The 20506-nt window shown below is 38.5% G+C and overlaps 1 protein-coding gene across 21 annotated transcripts in view; it reads right to left on the reverse strand.

Annotated features, from left to right (window-relative positions):
• The window catches only part of LOC127847144 (thioredoxin domain-containing protein 6-like), a 75618-nt gene that overhangs the window by 6176 nt on the left and 48936 nt on the right, over window positions 1-20506 (reverse strand). For 14 of the 21 annotated variants that reach the window (XM_052378829.1, XM_052378830.1, XM_052378843.1 and 11 more), the window contains 5 exons: window positions 19994-20005; window positions 10615-10662; window positions 4777-4818; window positions 3415-3525; window positions 544-567 (listed from right to left, as the gene is read on the reverse strand). In XM_052378829.1, the coding sequence (XP_052234789.1) occupies window positions 544-567; window positions 3415-3525; window positions 4777-4818; window positions 10615-10662; window positions 19994-20005 (237 nt within the window). The remainder of the gene's footprint in view (window positions 1-543; window positions 568-3414; window positions 3526-4776; window positions 4819-10614; window positions 10663-19993; window positions 20006-20506) is intronic. The other 7 variants (XM_052378842.1, XM_052378839.1, XM_052378840.1 and 4 more) reach the window with 3 other exon arrangements.

The raw sequence follows: 20506 nt of genomic DNA on the forward strand, positions 1-20506 counted from the left end.
TTCTTTTAACTGTCATTTTTCATAAATAAGATTGCTAACTCAGTATTTTGCTTAATTTTGTATTTTTTGTATTTTTTCTTAAAATTTCCTTAGCAAGTAGACATTTATTTGAACATATTGCTTGTTAATTAGGCAAACTCCCTAGAAAATGCAATATATCTACTAGCCATTAACTAGCCAAACTATAAAACTTACAAAAGCTAAGAATAATATATCATTCAAATCCTTTTTATGACAAAGTGGTTCTTACAGCATCTTGATACCGGGTATATCACAATCAATTGTATTAATTCTATTCAATGTTAAAATATAATAATCTTCAAAATAAAATTCTTTTGATCTCAATTAAGTTATCATTTAAAATTTTCAAGTAAATATTTAAAAGAACACTAATATGACTTGACCTGATATGTATATAAATATTCTTATATTTTATTACAAAATAAAACCATTAAATGTACTGTGACGAATGCAATAAGGGTGTGACACTCTAGGGACACAAACCAAACAGTGACAACACTAGTCAATCAAGTGTATACATACTTTTGGGAGGCTCTTCTGCTTTTGCTGAAACAAATAACTGGTAGTTTAGTTTAATTGTAGCAAATAGGCTTTTAAAGTAATCAGCAATTTATCTACTGTTATCAACACAGATATTATATCAGGTTAAAGGTGCATCTTTGGTCAAACATGCTGCATTTAAATTCACAAATAAAATTGAAAGGATCTCTCAAATGAAAATATGAAGATAAAGGCTCCATAAATGACGCCATTGTCATCTTCAATCTTTGCCTTGTCAAATTTATCTCAATCATAACCACCTGCCGTTTTGAAAATACTTTTTATTGAATGTGTTAGTAAAGTTCAGTTATAAACAAAAGAAACATAAATTACCAATTTATGATAAAATTTGCACTAATAGAATTACTAGCATTCTTTTGCACCACTAAGCAAAAGATTTCCTTATGAATTTCAGAAATATAAAAAGGAGAGGGCCAAGATGGCCCTATATACATGTATATCTGAGCCCTAAATTGCCCACCTGTGTTGTGGGCTAGGGCCAGTTTTGAACCCTGAGGTATGATTTTAACAATCTTTGTATGGGACTAAAAGCTTAATTAAAGAAATATAGCAAATATAAATTCTATTTACAACATCTGATCCCTTCCTTCCAACCCAGGGCCTATTTGGACCCCAGGGGCATTCATTATTTGAAAAAAGTATATGAGCACTTTTTAGCAAATATTTCACATTTGGCCATTTTTTCAGAGAAGATTGTCAAAATTGTACTATACAATTCTATAAAAATAGCTGACACAGTATTTAGTAACCCCATGGTCCTGGTTTGCACAATCTTTGTACACGACCATTAAACCTCTGAACCTTGCGGTGCCAGAGGAGATTAAGTAAATTTCCACAACAATCTTTTTTGTTGTTTTATCTCTTGTGACCTGAGGCCATATATGAGACCAAGACAACTTGAACAATTTTGTCACTCAAGGATATTTCATGTGAAGTTTTCAAAATGTGCCTAGCGACTTTGGAGTAGATTTTGTTTGCAGCAAATTGTGGACAGGTATGACAGATGACACAACAGAGGGCAAACTATCACATTAACTCACCATGAGCACTTCATACTCAGGCAAGCTAACGATAATAAATCTTGGAAACAGATAACAAATTGATTTAAAACAATGATTAGACTTTAAAGAAAATGAAATATTAATAAAAAGTAAAATTTACAATATATAATGCACATAGGGTTATGCTCTTAAATCAACTATAAACTAAAATATGCAGACCACGCAAGCAGAGATAATTACAAATAGAAAGCTCTTTATCAGCATCTACATAGGTGAAGAGATGAAATAAATATTATTAAAAGTAAGCAATTTTAAGATTTTAGATGACATCAGTAAAGAAAAACAAGCAAATTCGTTGAATTGATATTCCCCGCCAATATGCTTCTGGACACAAAAGTTTTCTGGACAGATGGACAACACCCTTTGACCTCAATGTGTGACCTTGACCTTAGCCCCTAGGATTATCGGTGTTGAATGTGAAGCACACCCAGATGATTGAGAACAACTATGGCAAGTTTCATAGCTCTGGCTCATGTGTTAATGGAGATAAAGCTCTAAGCTTATATTAAAAAGGATTTTCTTCAAGATACAAAGGGCCATAACTCCATTATTTACAGATGGTGTACAATGCCATTTGGCGTGCATCATCCTGTAATCCATATATATAATCATACCAAGTTTCAATGAAATCCGCCAAAGCACTTCCAAGATATGGCTCCGGACGGACGCACGGAAAGACGGACGGACAACACCAAAACAATATCATTCCGCCTATGGCAATTATAAGCAAAGGGAGACAAGAGGGCTGAAAGGCTATACATTTGCCCACCTATGGCACTAAAAACTAAACTGTTATGTGTAGATTTTATTATGTTTGTCAAAGAAGAGTGGTTTTAATCTAGTTTTTACTCTATATGTAACAGATTTGACATGACTGCAGATAGTATAAGAGAATAAGATCTATTTTTTCATCTTAAGGAAAGGTGTTGAAATAAATACTTGAGAATATGCTGGTGTTAGTTTAATAAGAATGCTGTATTTTTTTTCATGCACTGTTTGTTTGGATGATAAGAGGACAACCATATGATGATATCATTGTGGGACGACGGACATCAAGGTAGCCTAGCAGCTCATCTTGAGTATTTAGTGATCAGTGAGCTAAATAGGATTGATAAAACAAGAAGTATGCATGCATATATACTAGATGGAGAAATAAACAACACCAGGCAGACAATAATATTAGAAAAGCTGGACTACAAGATATCTAAGGATCTTGCATGCAGAGATCTAAAAGGCAAGAAGTTTGAGTAAGGGAATCCGCTGACATCAAAACTACGTACTTAACCCTTTCCCCCTGATAAGCAAAGAGGTAATGGCAAGATGCAACCAGCATAAAACCAGAACAGCCTGTGAATTACAATTATTACACGCAGTTGTTCTGGGTCCATGCAGTTTTCTGCTTATCCTTATCTCAGGATTGGAAATAAGCCTTTAAAACATGAATATTTCTTTAATTTATATTGATTATCTAAGGGACTATCGCGTCAAAGTGCTTATCTGAGTCAGGTAAAGAGTTAAGCAAGTTATAAGGAGAGGATTATACAACTCTGCATACATGACTACACATGTCTGAAGGCAGTGCAGGAAGAACATGTGACTCCGCAGTAGACTGGTGGTCTACAAGACTTTGCACTTCAAGTACTTCAGGTTACTCTGAGGGAGGCATATACAATTCTGCAGAAGTGACTATACGTTTCTGCAGGTAGGATAGAAGGTACACGAGACTCTAGAGTAAGCTGCAGGTCAAGAGGGGTCATATTGGCAGGTGTACCTTCCCCGGGCGGGGTCTCCTCAGAGCCCAGCTCTGTATCTTGTTTGGGCTCCACCTCCGCCTCATTTATTGTTGAATTCTCTCTGGCATCTATCTCAGTAGGCTCCTCCCCTAGAATTGGGGTCAATTACACTTACTTCTAAAGAGTTGGGGGTCAATTACACTTACTTCTAAAGAATTGGGGTCAATTACACTTACTTCTAAAGAGTTGGGGTCAATTACACTTACTTCTAAAGATTTGGGGTCAATTACACTTACTTCTAAAGAATTGGGGTCAATTACACTTACTTCAACAGAGTTGGGGTCAATTACACTTACTTCTAAAGAATTGGGGTCAATTACACTTACTTCTAAAAAGTTGAGGTCAATTACACTTACTTCTAAAGAGTTGGGGTTAATAACACCCTTCTTCTAAAGAATTCAGGTCAATCACACTTACTTCTAAAGAGTTGGGGTCAATAACACTTACTTCTAAAGAGTTGGGGTAAATAACACTTACTTCTAAAGAGTTGGGGTCAATTACACTTACTTCTAAAGAGTTGGGGTCAATAACACCTTCTTCTAAAGAATTAGGGTCAATTACACTTACTTCTAAAGAGTTGGGGTCAATTACACTTACTTCTAAAGAATTGGGATCAATTACACTTACTTCTAAAGAGTTGGGGGTCAATTACACTTTCTTCTAAAGAATTGGGGTTAATTACACTTTCTTCTAAAGAGTTGGGGTCAATTACACTTACTTCTAAAGAGTTGGTGTCAATGACACTTACTTCACAAGAGTTGGGGTCAATAACACTTCTAAAGAGTTGGGGCCAATAACACTTTTTACTTCTAAAGAGTTGGGGTCAATAACACTTACTGCTAGACCTTTGTCAAGACTGTCTGTGTTCACAGTTCACAAGATGAACTGATACACTGAGGATCTTAGGCATCGTTGTGACAAAACAATACATGTTGCTCAGCTGTTTGGCTGTTACCCTGCAAGTCAGGCTTTGTGAACCTTTCTTCATCTTGTGGGACAAATTCAAGTACACAAACACACTCAACTTATATTCTCTATGACTTTTTAATTTTGTCAATGGTCTAAACAAATGAACATAAAGAAATCATTCAAACAGCTATTGAAGTTGTTGCCTAAAAGATTAACACGATTTATGCTTGCCTTTATGATGATTAATTATATTACAGTGTCAACGATTTAGCTGAAAGAAATCTATGAAACATGTTGGAAACAAATAAGAACAAGTCCCTTGACTATATTCACACCTTTGTTACAACAAAATTGTTGCATAATGCTGATAAACAAAAAGTAAAAATAAATAACAATAGCTACTGCAAGGTTATACAACTACAATTTCTCACCTTCTACTTTCGGAGATTTTGCTCTCTTCTGTGGTCCTCGGTCTGGAAAAGAAAGGCATGTTTTAAAAATATGTGATTTACCCATTTATGCCTAGCGTCTAGAAAAAAGGCCTTGGCAAACAGCGTAGACCCAGATGAGACGCTGCATAATGCGGCACCTCATCAGGGTCTGTGCTGTTTGCTTAAAGGAATTTCTGTAATTTAGAAGGATAGGAGAGTCCACTAGGCATAAATGGGTTAAAACAAGGGCAGCATTTGTTCTGTTTTCCAAAATGTGCATGCATTTTATGTCTGATCACTCTTGATTTGAAATCAAATATTATATGTCCAATAATCTATGGTTACTATGGTAGACCAGCACATTTTGTTAACCATATAATAAAGATAATATGCCGTTATGAAAAGCAATTAGTGAATTTACCGAGAATGACTGCTTAGGTGGGATATGAATGATATTGTTATTGTGTTTTAATTCATTTTTGAAGTATGGAGAGATGTTACTTGAATGAAAAAAATAATTATTTACATATTATTCATATCGGAAGAAAATGTGTCATTTGTCACAATTTACAAGTCTGACTCAAGACTAAGGAAGGAGGAACTGGTACCAGGTAGTTGAAATAAAGAGTAAAAATTCAATTTAAATTATAGTTTAATCCAAACAGATTGGCAAACTTGTGCTAGCATTTATACACCAATTGTGACTTGCTCTGTGATAAGCGGGTTTAATGCATGTGCATAAAGTGTTACTCCAGATTAGCCTGTCCAGTCCACAGAGGCTAATCAAGAAGTGTTACTCCAGATTAGCCTGTTCAGTCCACAGAGGCTAATCAAGAAGTGTTACTCCAGATTAGCCTGTTCAGTCCACAGAGGCTAATCAAGAAGTGTTACTCCAGATTAGCCTGTTCAGTCCACAGAGGCTAATCAAGAAGTGTTACTCCAGATTAGCCTGTTCAGTCCACAGAGGCTAATCAAGAAGTGTTACTCCAGATTAGCCTGTTCAGTCCACAGAGGCTAATCAAGAAGTGTTACTCCAGATTAGCCTGTTCAGTCCACAGAGGCTAATCAAGAAGTGTTACTCCAGATTAGCCTGTTCAGTCCACAGAGGCTAATCAAGAAGTGTTACTCCAGATTAGCCTGTTCAGTCCACAGAGGCTAATCAAGAAGTGTTACTCCAGATTAGCCTGTTCAGTCCACAGAGGCTTATCAAGAATAACACTTTCCTCCTACACTTGATTTTTGTTAAGAAGGTACTTTTTTTAAACAGAATATTCCATACATTCAGAAACTGCACAGGCATGATATTGGATTCAATGACTGCACATGCATGATATTGGATTCAATGACTGCACAGGCATGATATTGGATTCAATGACTGCACAGGCATGATAGTGGATTCAATGATACTTTGCACATGCATTAAGCCCAGATTTCCCCGATGGGGGATCATATTAAGAACTATTTTAATACCCAAGACCACAGAGAATATCTGGCAGACTGTGCATATCTACATAACAACTTTGGACAATGTAAGCACTGTGGGTAACATATGCTATAATATTATAATTACATTTTTAGTTCATAAAGTTTGTAATATATGTCTTGGTGTCCAAGTTTCATAGCTATTTGAATATTAGAAGGAAACAAAAAGACCTACAGGTACGAAAAATGATTTCTGTGATATAATAACACTCTCCTTGAAAACTATATGTTGGTGGAAACAGACAGAACATAGAGCTATTAATATAATATATAGTTAATATTTAGCAAATTTAAGTCCAAGTAATGTTAGGTCGAACAAAATACTGTACTTCAAAAGTAATGCAAAAGGCTGCATTACACAAGCGCTGTTTGTAAAACATGCATGCCCCCCATATGGGCTGTCAGTTGTAGTGGCAGCCAATGTGTGAATACATTTTTGTCACTGTGACCTTGACCTTTGACTTAGTGACCTGAAAATCAATAAGGGTCATATGCCAGTCATGATCAATTTACCTATGAAGTTTCATGATCCTAGGCCTAATTATTCTTGAGTTATCATCAGGAAACCATTTTACTGTTTTTATGTCACTGTGACCTTGCCCTTTGACTTAGTGACCTGAAAATTAAAAGTGGTCATCTGCCAGTCATGATCAATGTACCTATGAAGTTTCATGATCCTAGGCGTAAGCATTCTTGAGTTATTATCCGGAAACCATTTTACTATTTCAAGTCACTGTGACCTTGACCTTTGACCTAGTGACCTGAAAATCAATAGGGGTCATCTGCCAGTCATTATCAATGTACCTATGAAGTTTCATGATCCTAGGCATAAGCATTTATTTGAGTTATCATCTGGAAACCATTTAACTATTTAGAGTTACTGTGACCTTGACCTTTGACATAGTGACCTGAAAATCAATAGGGGTCATCTGCCAGTCATGATCAATGTTCCTATGAAGTTTCATGATCCTAGGCGTAAGCATTCTTGAGTTATCATCCGGAAACCATTTTACTGTTTTAAGTCACTGTGACCTTGACTTTTGACCTAGTGACCTGAAAATCAATAGGGATCATCTGCTAGTCATGATCAATGTACCTATGAAGTTTCATGATCCTAGGCTTTAGCACTCTTGAGCTATCATCTGTAAACCATTTTACTGTTTCGAGTCTATGTGACCTTGACCTTTGACCTAGTGACCTGAAAATCAATAGGGGTCATCTGCCAGTCATTATCAATGTACCTATGAAGTTTCATGATCCTAGGTGTAAGCATTCTTGAGTTATTATCCAGAAACTGTTTTACTATTTCGAGTCACTGTGACCTTGACCTTTGACCTATTGACCTGAAAATCAATAGGGGTCATCTGCCAGTCATGATCAATGTACCTATGAAGTTTCATGATCCTAGGTCTAAGCATTCTTTAGTTATCATCCGGAAACCATTTTACTATTTTGAGTCACTGTGACCTTGACCTTTGACCTAGTGACCTGAAAATCAATAGGGGTCATCTGCCAATCATGATCAATGTACCTATGAAGTTTCATGATCCTAGGCCTTAGCGTTCTTGAGTTATCATCCGGAAACCATCTGGTGGACAGACGGACCGACGTACAGACGGACCGTCCGAAGGACCGACATGTGCAAAACAATATACCCCCTCTTCTTCGCAGGGGGGCATAAAAAGTAATGCAGATGCATAACATTCGTATTGAAAATTTATGCCTTACAAAAAGGATGCAAAATGTTGATTTACAAAAAGGTTGACACATTCTGCATTACATAAGGAATGCAAATTTGTTTGCAGTACAAAAAGGATGTAAAATGGTGCATTACAAAAAGGATGCAAAATGCTGCATTACAAAAAAGATGCAAAATGCTGCATTACAAAAAGCTTTATGACAGAAAGAATGCAAAATGCTGGATTACACAGGTGATGATAAATGATGCATCAGAAAAAAGAATGCTAAATGCCATACTACAAAATGATTTAAAAATTATAGATATTAATGACAGAACTGGTGGATATGCATAAATATATATTCAACTGCTTTGTAAATGTCAGCATCTGTCCTAAAAGGTAAAATTATACCTTATTTTACAAATGGTATACTACTTAGCGTAAATTTATTATAAAAGGCTTAAAATCTGCATGGATCTACATGGATTTGATTATAATGTCATGGAGGACCAGTCCCAGCTATAGGCCCACTTAAAATTTAGTTGATTGTCGCCTTATGATATAATAAGTTTTCACAGAGCAGATAATTTTCAAGCACTTAATAAAAATGAAATGTCATCAAAGACATGATTTGCATTCCTCACAGATGTACAATAGTAATCTGTAATAATATCTATAATAATATTGAAAGATTCGTTGTGGTCAAGACATGATAAGATTTCACTTCTTCTTTAAAGTGACAGCAATTGAACTTAAGTAGGCTAGCTTAAATTTTGCATCCATCACTAGGCTACACTCAAGTAAATTTCCAGCATGCATCAATAGGTAAGGGGTTCTAAATGTCAAAGTATTGAACAAATGTGTTATATAATATAAAAAATAGTTGGTCCCTTTAGACCACAATGTTGTCAGTGGTGTTTTCTAAGTTCCATATGAGTGCCAATGACAGGCCCCTCATTCCAGATCTTGGTGCAGGTATCACTATTAGAGTGTTGAGACAGTTAGGGCCCCGACAGAAATATGAAACAAGGTGACAATGGGGTATATTGATTATATGAGCCTCGTTCTGGAAAAACTGGTCTTTATGCATGTGGGTTAAGTGTCCTTCCAGATTAGCCTGTGTAGTCTACTAAGGCTAATCAGGGACAACACTTTCCACATAAAATAGACTTTTGCTTAGAAGAGACTTTAATCAAACAAAAATACCAACAAGAGCTGTCTCCATCGGAAGACATATGCCCCCAAAAAACGCTTTTTCGAAACCTAACAGCAGATTTCAAAACCTAAACGCAGACCCCGAGTCAATTTGGCTGATTATGTAACTTGACCTAGATCTTATTGCCTAACACATTTTCATGAAGTTTGGTGACAATCAGATGACAATTACTTGAGTAATTGAGCGGAAACAACATTTTTTTTATGATTCAAGGGCCAAAACTCAGAAGTGCCTGAGTAAATTTGGCTGATTATCGAACTTAACCTAGATTTTATTGCCTTACACATTTTTATGAGTTTGGTGAAGATCCTATGATATTTCCTTGAGTTATTGAGCAAAAACGAGAAAAAACGAAATTTTTTGATGATTCAAGGGCCGTAACTCAGAAGTGTCTGGGTCAATTTTGCGGATTATCAAACTTGACCTAGATCTTATGAGCCTACACATTTTTTGAAGTGTGGCGAAGATCCTATGACATTTTCTCAAGTTATTGAGCAGAAACAAGATTTTTTTTTTTCGATGATTCAAGGGCTGTTACTCAGAAGTGCCTGGGTCAATTTGGCGGATAATTGAAATGACTTAGATGTTATTGCCTTTCATATTTTCATGAAGTATGGTGAAGATAATATGACAATGGCTGGAGTTATTGAGCGGAAACGAGAAAAAATGCAATTTTTCGTAATTCAAAACTCAGGAATGTCTGGTTCAATTTGGCCCATTATCGAACTTGACCTAGATGCTTTTGCCTTACACATTTTTATGAAGTGTGGCGAAGATCCAATGACATTTGCTAGTGTTATTGAGCGGAAACGAGAGAAAACCCAATTTTATGATGATTGAAGGGCTGTACCTCAGGAGTATCTGGGTCAATTTGGCTGATTATCAAATTTGACCTAGATGTTACACTATTGAGAGAAAACTTATCCGGACAGACTGACAGACTAACTTACGTACTAACTAACTAACAGACGGTGCGATTTTAATATGCCCTCAGAACAAAGGTAAACAAGCCAATTCATTGAATGATATCCCCCGCAAATATGCTTCTGGACACAAAAGTGTTATATTTGACAATTAAAAAAAGCATTTTTTCAAGATACAAAGGGCCATAACAATGTTATTATCAGATGGTTTACAATGCCATTTGGCGTACATCATCCTATTATCCATATATATACTCATACCAAGTTTCAATGAAATCTTCAAAAAGCACTTCCAAGATATGGCTCCTGACGGACGGCGGACGGACGGAAGGACAGATGGACAACGCCAAAACAATATCCCTCCGCCTATGGCGGGGGATAAAAAGCAGAAATTAGCTAGTGCTGACTGTACAGGCTAATATGGGGTGACATTTTACGTACATCCATAAAGCTCTATTTTCCCAGAAAGTGGCTGATACAGTATTGAGAGAGTTATAGAACCATGAAAGAAGGGGATGAGGGTTCATATGAAGATTACCATATTCTGGGGCCACTTCAGACAGATCCTGTCGTTGTACCATTATAGCTGCATGGAGGGCAGAAAATAAAGATAAACTGTTTGAAAGCAGTTTCAAGCACAATGAAACACCGATAAAAAAGAACTTCAAATGAATGCGTAAATTTGAATTGAAATTCAAAGTACTTTACTCATGCCTTTGACATGCTTAAATTTGCTTTTTGAAGTCAATACCATTTGTTACATTTTCAAGCATCATTTAAAGCACTTTATCAATACTTTTATAATGCTTAAATTTGGTTTTTGAAGTTAATAACATGTGTAACATTATGAAACTTGAAAATTTTACATATTCATGCTCAAAACATTACATGTTATTTTTCTATGAAGTTACATAATCCCTATGTTATCATGCTGAAATCCTGATTGCACAGCCCAAAACAAACACAATTTCAGGTTACTTAGAATCAATGGTTTGGGCAATACATGTTTGTACAATAGGCTGACAAAATTAACAATGAAGTCATTAAACAACATTGAAGAAGCCTCGTTCAGGGTAAACTTTGATTAATGCATGAGCAAAAAGTGTTGTTCCACATTAGCCTGTGCAGTAAGCACAGGCTTATTCAGGATGACTCTTTCCACCTGTATTGCATTTTTCATTAAAAGGAAGTCTCTTCTTAGTAAAAATCAACTTAAGGTGGAATGTATTGTCCCTGATTCTGCAACAATACTTTGCGCACATGCATTAAGCCCAGTTTCCCAAAGAAAGTCTCAAATTACTAGACCTATCAGACAGCACAATTTTTAACCCTTTACCACAAAAGGAGCAAAGTGAAAATGGCTTTTGCAACCAGCATAAAACAATGACAGCCTGCAAATAATTTGTAGTCTGTTCAAGTTTTATGCTGTTTGCTGCTCACGAGTAACTAAGGGTTGGAAATGAAGCCTTTAAAACTTGAATTAAATAAGAAAGGTATTTTATTCAATGTTACTTTTTAAGGGACTACAAATAAGTATGTAACTAAGTGGTAAAGGGTTAATTAAGTCTACTGAATGTGTAGCTAAGCCCTGTGTGATGGAAAACGTTTTCGTCTTTGCACATGTGATAACAATATGGCTGTTGTACAACATCATAGTTATGCATACCTATGCATTGTTCAAATAAAATGTCTGCAAGTGTCAAAGATGATGTCAGTGGAAGTGTAAATAGTTCACAAAGCGAATAAGGAAAGCTTTATCCAAAATAATACAAAATTCTTCATAAAATGATTTTGTGTATAAGTGATTTATATTAATTATACTGATGTCAACATGAAACCTACTAACTAATTTGTGCACAAATGTGTTCTTAAATACCATATTATACAACATATATATAACAGCATAAGTAAGGAGTAAATTTGTAATAACATGATACATGGGCCTCGCTCTGGGAAAAAGGGTCTTAATGCATATGCCAAAAGTGTCTACCAAGATTAGCCTGTGCAGACTACACAGGCTAATATGGGAGGTCACTTTCTGCTTGTATTGTATTTTTCATAAAAACAGTCTATTATAAACAAAAATCAAGGCAAAAAGTGTCATCCCCAATAAGCTTTTGCAAACTGGGAAGACACTTCATACACAAACTGCACAGGCTAATCTGGGAAGACACTTCATACACAAACTGCACAGGCTAATCTGGGAAGACACTTCATACACAAACTGTACAGGCTAATCTGGGATGTCACTTCATACACAAACTGCACAGGCTAATCTGGGAAGACACTTCATACACAAACTGCACAGGCTAATCTGGGATGTCACTTCATACACAAACTGCACAGGCTAATCTGGGAAGACACTTCATACACAAACTGCACAGGCTAATCTGAGAAGACACTTCATACACAAACTGTACAGGCTAATCTGGGAAGACACTTCATACACAAACTGCACAGGCTAATCTGGGAAGACACTTCATACACAAACTGCACAGGCTAATCTGAGAAGACACTTCATACACAAACTGCACAGGCTAATCTGGGAAGACACTTCATACACAAACTGCACAGGCTTATCTGAGAAGACATTTCATACACAAACTGCACAGGCTAATCTGAGAAGACACTTCATACACAAACTGTACAGGCTAATCTGGGAAGACACTTCATACACAAACTGTACAGGCTAATCTGGGAAGACACTTCATACACAAACTGTACAGGCTAATCTGGGAAGACATTTCATACACAAACTGTACAGGCTAATCTGAGAAGACACTTCATACACAAACTGTACAGGCTAATCTGGGAAGACACTTCATACACAAACTGTACAGGCTAATCTGAGAAGACACTTCATACACAAACTGTACAGGCTAATCTGAGAAGACACTTCATACACAAACTGTACAGGCTAATCTGGGAAGACACTTCATACACAAACTGTACAGGCTAATCTGGGAAGACACTTCATACACAAACTGCCCAGGCTAATCTGGGAAGACACTTCATACACAAACTGCACAGGCTAATCTGGGAAGACACTTCATACACAAACTGCACAGGCTAATCTGGGAAGACATTTCATACACAAACTGTACAGGCTAATCTGGGAAGACATTTCATACACAAACTGTACAGGCTAATCTGGGAAGACACTTCATACACAAACTGTACAGGCTAATCTGGGAAGACACTTCATACACAAACTGCACAGGCTAATCTGAGAAGACACTTCATACACAAACTGCCCAGGCTAATCTGGGAAGACACTTCATACACAAACTGTACAGGCTAATCTGGGAAGACACTTCATACACAAACTGCACAGGCTAATCTGAGAAGACACTTCATACACAAACTGTACAGGCTAATCTGGGAAGACACTTCATACACAAACTGCACAGGCTAATCTGGGAAGACACTTCATACACAAACTGCACAGGCTAATCTGAGAAGACACTTCATACACAAACTGCACAGGCTAATCTGGGAAGACACTTCATACACAAACTGCACAGGCTTATCTGAGAAGACATTTCATACACAAACTGCACAGGCTAATCTGAGAAGACACTTCATACACAAACTGTACAGGCTAATCTGGGAAGACACTTCATACACAAACTGTACAGGCTAATCTGGGAAGACACTTCATACACAAACTGTACAGGCTAATCTGGGAAGACATTTCATACACAAACTGTACAGGCTAATCTGAGAAGACACTTCATACACAAACTGTACAGGCTAATCTGGGAAGACACTTCATACACAAACTGTACAGGCTAATCTGGGAAGACATTTCATACACAAACTGTACAGGCTAATCTGGGAAGACACTTCATACACAAACTGCCCAGGCTAATCTGGGAAGACACTTCATACACAAACTGCACAGGCTAATCTGGGAAGACACTTCATACACAAACTGCACAGGCTAATCTGGGAAGACATTTCATACACAAACTGTACAGGCTAATCTGGGAAGACATTTCATACACAAACTGTACAGGCTAATCTGGGAAGACACTTCATACACAAACTGTACAGGCTAATCTGGGAAGACACTTCATACACAAACTGCACAGGCTAATCTGAGAAGACACTTCATACACAAACTGCCCAGGCTAATCTGGGAAGACACTTCATACACAAACTGTACAGGCTAATCTGGGAAGACACTTCATACACAAACTGCACAGGCTAATCTGGGAAGACACTTCATACACAAACTGCACAGGCTAATCTGAGAAGACACTTCATACACAAACTGCACAGGCTAATCTGAGAAGACACTTCATACACAAACTGCACAGGCTAATCTGGGAAGACACTTCATACACAAACTGCACAGGCTAATCTGGGAAGACACTTCATACACAAACTGCCCAGGCTAATCTGAGAAGACACTTCATACACAAACTGCACAGGCTAATCTGGGAAGACACTTCATACACAAACTGCACAGGCTAATCTGGGAAGACACTTCATACACAAACTGCACAGGCTAATCTGAGAAGACACTTCATACACAAACTGCCCAGGCTAATCTGAGAAGACACTTCATACACAAACTGCACAGGCTAATCTGAGAAGACACTTCATACACAAACTGCCCAGGCTAATCTGAGAAGACACTTCATACACAAACTGCACAGGCTAATCTGGGAAGACACTTCATACACAAACTGCACAGGCTAATCTGGGAAGACACTTCATACACAAACTGCACAGGCTAATCTGAGAAGACACTTCATACACAAACTGCACAGGCTAATCTGGGAAGACACTTCATACACAAACTGCACAGGCTAATCTGGGAAGACACTTCATACACAAACTGCACAGGCTAATCTGGGAAGACACTTCATACACAAACTGCACAGGCTAATCTGAGAAGACACTTCATACACAAACTGCACAGGCTAATCTGGGAAGACACTTCATACACAAACTGCACAGGCTAATCTGGGAAGACACTTCATACACAAACTGCACAGGCTAATCTGGGAAGACACTTCATACACAAACTGCACAGGCTAATCTGAGAAGACACTTCATACACAAACTGTACAGGCTAATCTGGGAAGACACTTCATACACAAACTGCCCAGGCTAATCTGAGAAGACACTTCATACACAAACTGCACAGGCTAAACTGGGAAGACACTTCATACACAAACTGCACAGGCTAATCTGAGAAGACACTTCATACACAAACTGCACAGGCTAATCTGGGAAGACACTTCATACACAAACTGCACAGGCTAATCTGAGAAGACACTTCATACACAAACTGCACAGGCTAATCTGGGAAGACACTTCATACACAAACTGCACAGGCTAATCTGGGAAGACACTTCATACACAAACTGCCCAGGCTAATCTGAGAAGACACTTCATACACAAACTGCACAGGCTAATCTGGGAAGACACTTCATACACAAACTGCACAGGCTAATCTGGGAAGACACTTCATACACAAACTGCACAGGCTAATCTGAGAAGACACTTCATACACAAACTGCCCAGGCTAATCTGAGAAGACACTTCATACACAAACTGCACAGGCTAATCTGAGAAGACACTTCATACACAAACTGCCCAGGCTAATCTGAGAAGACACTTCATACACAAACTGCACAGGCTAATCTGGGAAGACACTTCATACACAAACTGCACAGGCTAATCTGGGAAGACACTTCATACACAAACTGCACAGGCTAATCTGAGAAGACACTTCATACACAAACTGCACAGGCTAATCTGGGAAGACACTTCATACACAAACCGCACAGGCTAATCTGAGAAGACACTTCATACACAAACTGCACAGGCTAATCTGAGAAGACACTTCATACACAAACTGCACAGGCTAATCTGGGAAGACACTTCATACACAAACTGCACAGGCTAATCTGGGAAGACACTTCATACACAAACTGCACAGGCTAATCTGGGAAGACACTTCATACACAAACTGCACAGGCTAATCTGAGAAGACACTTCATACACAAACTGCACAGGCTAATCTGGGAAGACACTTCATACACAAACTGCACAGGCTAATCTGGGAAGACACTTCATACACAAACTGCACAGGCTAATCTGGGAAGACACTTCATACACAAACTGCACAGGCTAATCTGGGAAGACACTTCATACACAAACTGCACAGGCTAATCTGAGAAGACACTTCATACACAAACTGCCCAGGCTAATCTGAGAAGACACTTCATACACAAACTGTACAGGCTAATCTGAGAAGACACTTCATACACAAACTGCCCAGGCTAATCTGGGAAGACACTTCATACACAAACTGCACAGGCTAATCTGAGAAGACACTTCATACACAAACTGTACAGGCTAATCTGGGAAGACACTTCATACACAAACTGCCCAGGCTAATCTGAGAAGACACTTCATACACAAACTGCACAGGCTAAACTGGGAAGACACTTCATACACAAACTGCACAGGCTAATCTGAGAAGACACTTCATACACAAACTGCACAGGCTAATCTGGGAAGACACTTCATACACAAACTGCACAGGCTAATCTGGGATGTCACTTCATACACAAACTGCACAGGCTAATCTGGGATGTCACTTCATACACAAACTGCACAGGCTAATCTGGGATGTCACTTCATACACAAACTGCACAGGCTAAACTGGGAAGACACTTCATACACAAACTGCACAGGCTAATCTGGGAAGTCACTTCATACACAAACTGCACAGGCTCATCTGAGAAGACACTTCATACACAAACTGCACAGGCTAATCTGGGAAGACACTTCATACACAAACTGCACAGGCTAATCTGAGAAGACACTTCATACACAAACTGCACAGGCTAATCTGAGAAGACACTTCATACACAAACTGCACAGGCTAATCTGAGAAGACACTTCATACACAAACTGCCCAGGCTAATCTGAGAAGACACTTCATACACAAACTGCACAGGCTAATCTGGGAAGACACTTCATACACAAACTGCACAGGCTAATCTGGGAAGACACTTCATACACAAACTGCACAGGCTAATCTGGGAAGACACTTCATACACAAACTGCACAGGCTAATCTGAGAAGACACTTCATACACAAACTGCACAGGCTAATCTGAGAAGACACTTCATACACAAACTGCCCAGGCTAATCTGAGAAGACACTTCATACACAAACTGCACAGGCTAATCTGGGAAGACACTTCATACACAAACTGCACAGGCTAATCTGATAAGACACTTCATACACAAACTGCCCAGGCTAATCTGAGAAGACACTTCATACACAAACTGCACAGGCTAATCTGGGAAGACACTTCATACACAAACTGCCCAGGCTAATCTGGGAAGACACTTCATACACAAACTGCCCAGGCTAATCTGGGAAGACACTTCATACACAAACTGCACAGGCTAATCTGAGAAGACACTTCATACACAAACTGCACAGGCTAATCTGAGAAGACACTTCATACACAAACTGCACAGGCTAATCTGGGAAGACACTTCATACACAAACTGCACAGGCTTATCTGGGAAGTCACTTCATACACAAACTGCACAGGCTAATCTGGGAAGACACTTCATACACAAACTGCCCAGGCTAATCTGAGAAGACACTTCATACACAAACTGACCAGGCTAATCTGGGAAGACACTTCATACACAAACTGCACAGGCTAATCTGGGAAGACACTTCATACACAAACTGCCCAGGCTAATCTGAGAAGACACTTCATACACAAACTGCACAGGCTGATCTGGGATGTCACTTCATACACAAACTGCACAGGCTAATCTGAGAAGACACTTCATACACAAACTGCACAGGCTAATCTGGGAAGACACTTCATACACAAACTGCCCAGGCTAATCTGAGAAGACACTTCATACACAAACTGCACAGGCTAATCTGAGAAGACACTTCATACACAAACTGCCCAGGCTAATCTGGGAAGACACTTCATACACAAACTGTACAGGCTAATCTGGGAAGACACTTCATACACAAACTGTACAGGCTAATCTGGGAAGACATTTCATACACAAACTGTACAGGCTAATCTGAGAAGACACTTCATACACAAACTGCCCAGGCTAATCTGGGAAGACACTTCATACACAAACTGCACAGGCTAATCTGGGAAGACACTTCATACACAAACTGCACAGGCTAATCTGAGAAGACACTTCATACACAAACTGCACAGGCTAATCTGAGAAGACACTTCATACACAAACTGCACAGGCTAATCTGAGAAGACACTTCATACACAAACTGCACAGGCTAATCTGGGAAGACACTTCATACACAAACTGCACAGGCTAATCTGGGAAGACACTTCATACACAAACTGCACAGGCTAATCTGGGAAGACACTTCATACACAAACTGCCCAGGCTAATCTGAGAAGACACTTCATACACAAACTGCACAGGCTAATCTGGGAAGACACTTCATACACAAACTGCACAGGCTAATCTGAGAAGACACTTCATACACAAACTGTACAGGCTAATCTGGGAAGACACTTCATACACAAACTGCACAGGCTAATCTGAGAAGACACTTCATACACAAACTGCACAGGCTAATCTGAGAAGACACTTCATACACAAACTGCACAGGCTAATCTGGGAAGACACTTCATACACAAACTGCACAGGCTAATCTGAGAAGACACTTCATACACAAACTGCACAGGCTAATCTGAGAAGACACTTCATACACAAACTGTACAGGCTAATCTGGGAAGACACTTCATACACAAACTGCACAGGCTAATCTGAGAAGACACTTCATACACAAACTGCACAGGCTAATCTGAGAAGACACTTCATACACAAACTGCACAGGCTAATCTGGGAAGACACTTCATACACAAACTGCACAGGCTAATCTGAGAAGACACTTCATACACAAACTGCACAGGCTAATCTGAGAAGACACTTCATACACAAACTGCACAGGCTAATCTGGGAAGACACTTCATACACAAACTGCACAGGCTAATCTGAGAAGACACTTCATACACAAACTGCACAGGCTAATCTGGGAAGACACTTCATACACAAACTGCACAGGCTAATCTGGGAAGACACTTCATACACAAACTGCACAGGCTAATCTGGGAAGACACTTCATACACAAACTGCACAGGCTAATCTGAGAAGACACTTCATACACAAACTGCCCAGGCTAATCTGGGAAGACACTTCATACACAAACTGCACAGGCTAATCTGGGAAGACACTTCATACACAAACTGCACAGGTTAATCTGGGAAGACACTTCATACACAAACTGCACAGGCTAATCTGAGAAGACACTTCATACACAAACTGCACAGGCTAATCTGAGAAGACACTTCATACACAAACTGCACAGGCTAATCTGAGAAGACACTTCATACACAAACTGCACAGGCTAATCTGAGAAGACACTTCATACACAAACTGCACAGGCTAATCTGAGAAGACACTTCATACACAAACTGCACAGGCTAATCTGGGAAGACACTTCATACACAAACTGCCCAGGCTAATCTGGGAAGTCACTTCATACACAAACTGCACAGGCTAATCTGGGAAGACACTTCATACACAAACTGCACAGGCTAATCTGGGAAGACACTTCATACACAAACTGTACAGGCTAATCTGGGAAGACACTTCATACACAAACTGTACAGGCTAATCTGAGAAGACACTTCATACACAAACTGCCCAGGCTAATCTGGGAAGACACTTCATACACAAACTGCACAGGCTAATCTGGGAAGACACTTCATACACATTCTCTCAATTCTGTTTTCCCAGAACAAGGCTCACTACTTCTATTCTTCTATGTTATACTAGTACCATTGCAGTTGTTTGAGATAAGGTACTCACCTTCTTGCTTGTCTGTCAGGGTGGCATGAAATGGAACAAACAGTAAAATTACACATGGCAAACACAGTGGTCAAACATAACATTCACACAGTAAACGAGATCTGTAACTTGACTGTATTGATTTAGTAAAGGGCATTATTAATCTTTGAAATAGTTATTTATTTAAGCTTATAAAAATGGAACAATACAACATATTATTAACAAACAAAGCCACAAAGGCAGTTATTTCGTATTATTTCAGTAATAATTTTGCTTAGAATATTTCTGCTTCTTTTTCACAGTTCCTAAAACAAATTTAATATTTAATATTTTCCAGACAAAGCAACATTAGTTTAAGACACAATCAAAGCATGGACTTAATATTAGGGAGAGTGTGTTCATAAGGATAAATATGGTAGACATAGTATATAAACATTTCATTACTTGTATTACTTCAGTGACAAAACAACCACTTAATAATATAGGCATTGTGTACATTTAGTATTAAATAATTACCTTAATACATATTTACTT

Source organism: Dreissena polymorpha, chromosome 10, assembly GCF_020536995.1.
Source record: "Dreissena polymorpha isolate Duluth1 chromosome 10, UMN_Dpol_1.0, whole genome shotgun sequence".
NCBI lineage: Eukaryota > Metazoa > Mollusca > Bivalvia > Myida > Dreissenidae > Dreissena > Dreissena polymorpha.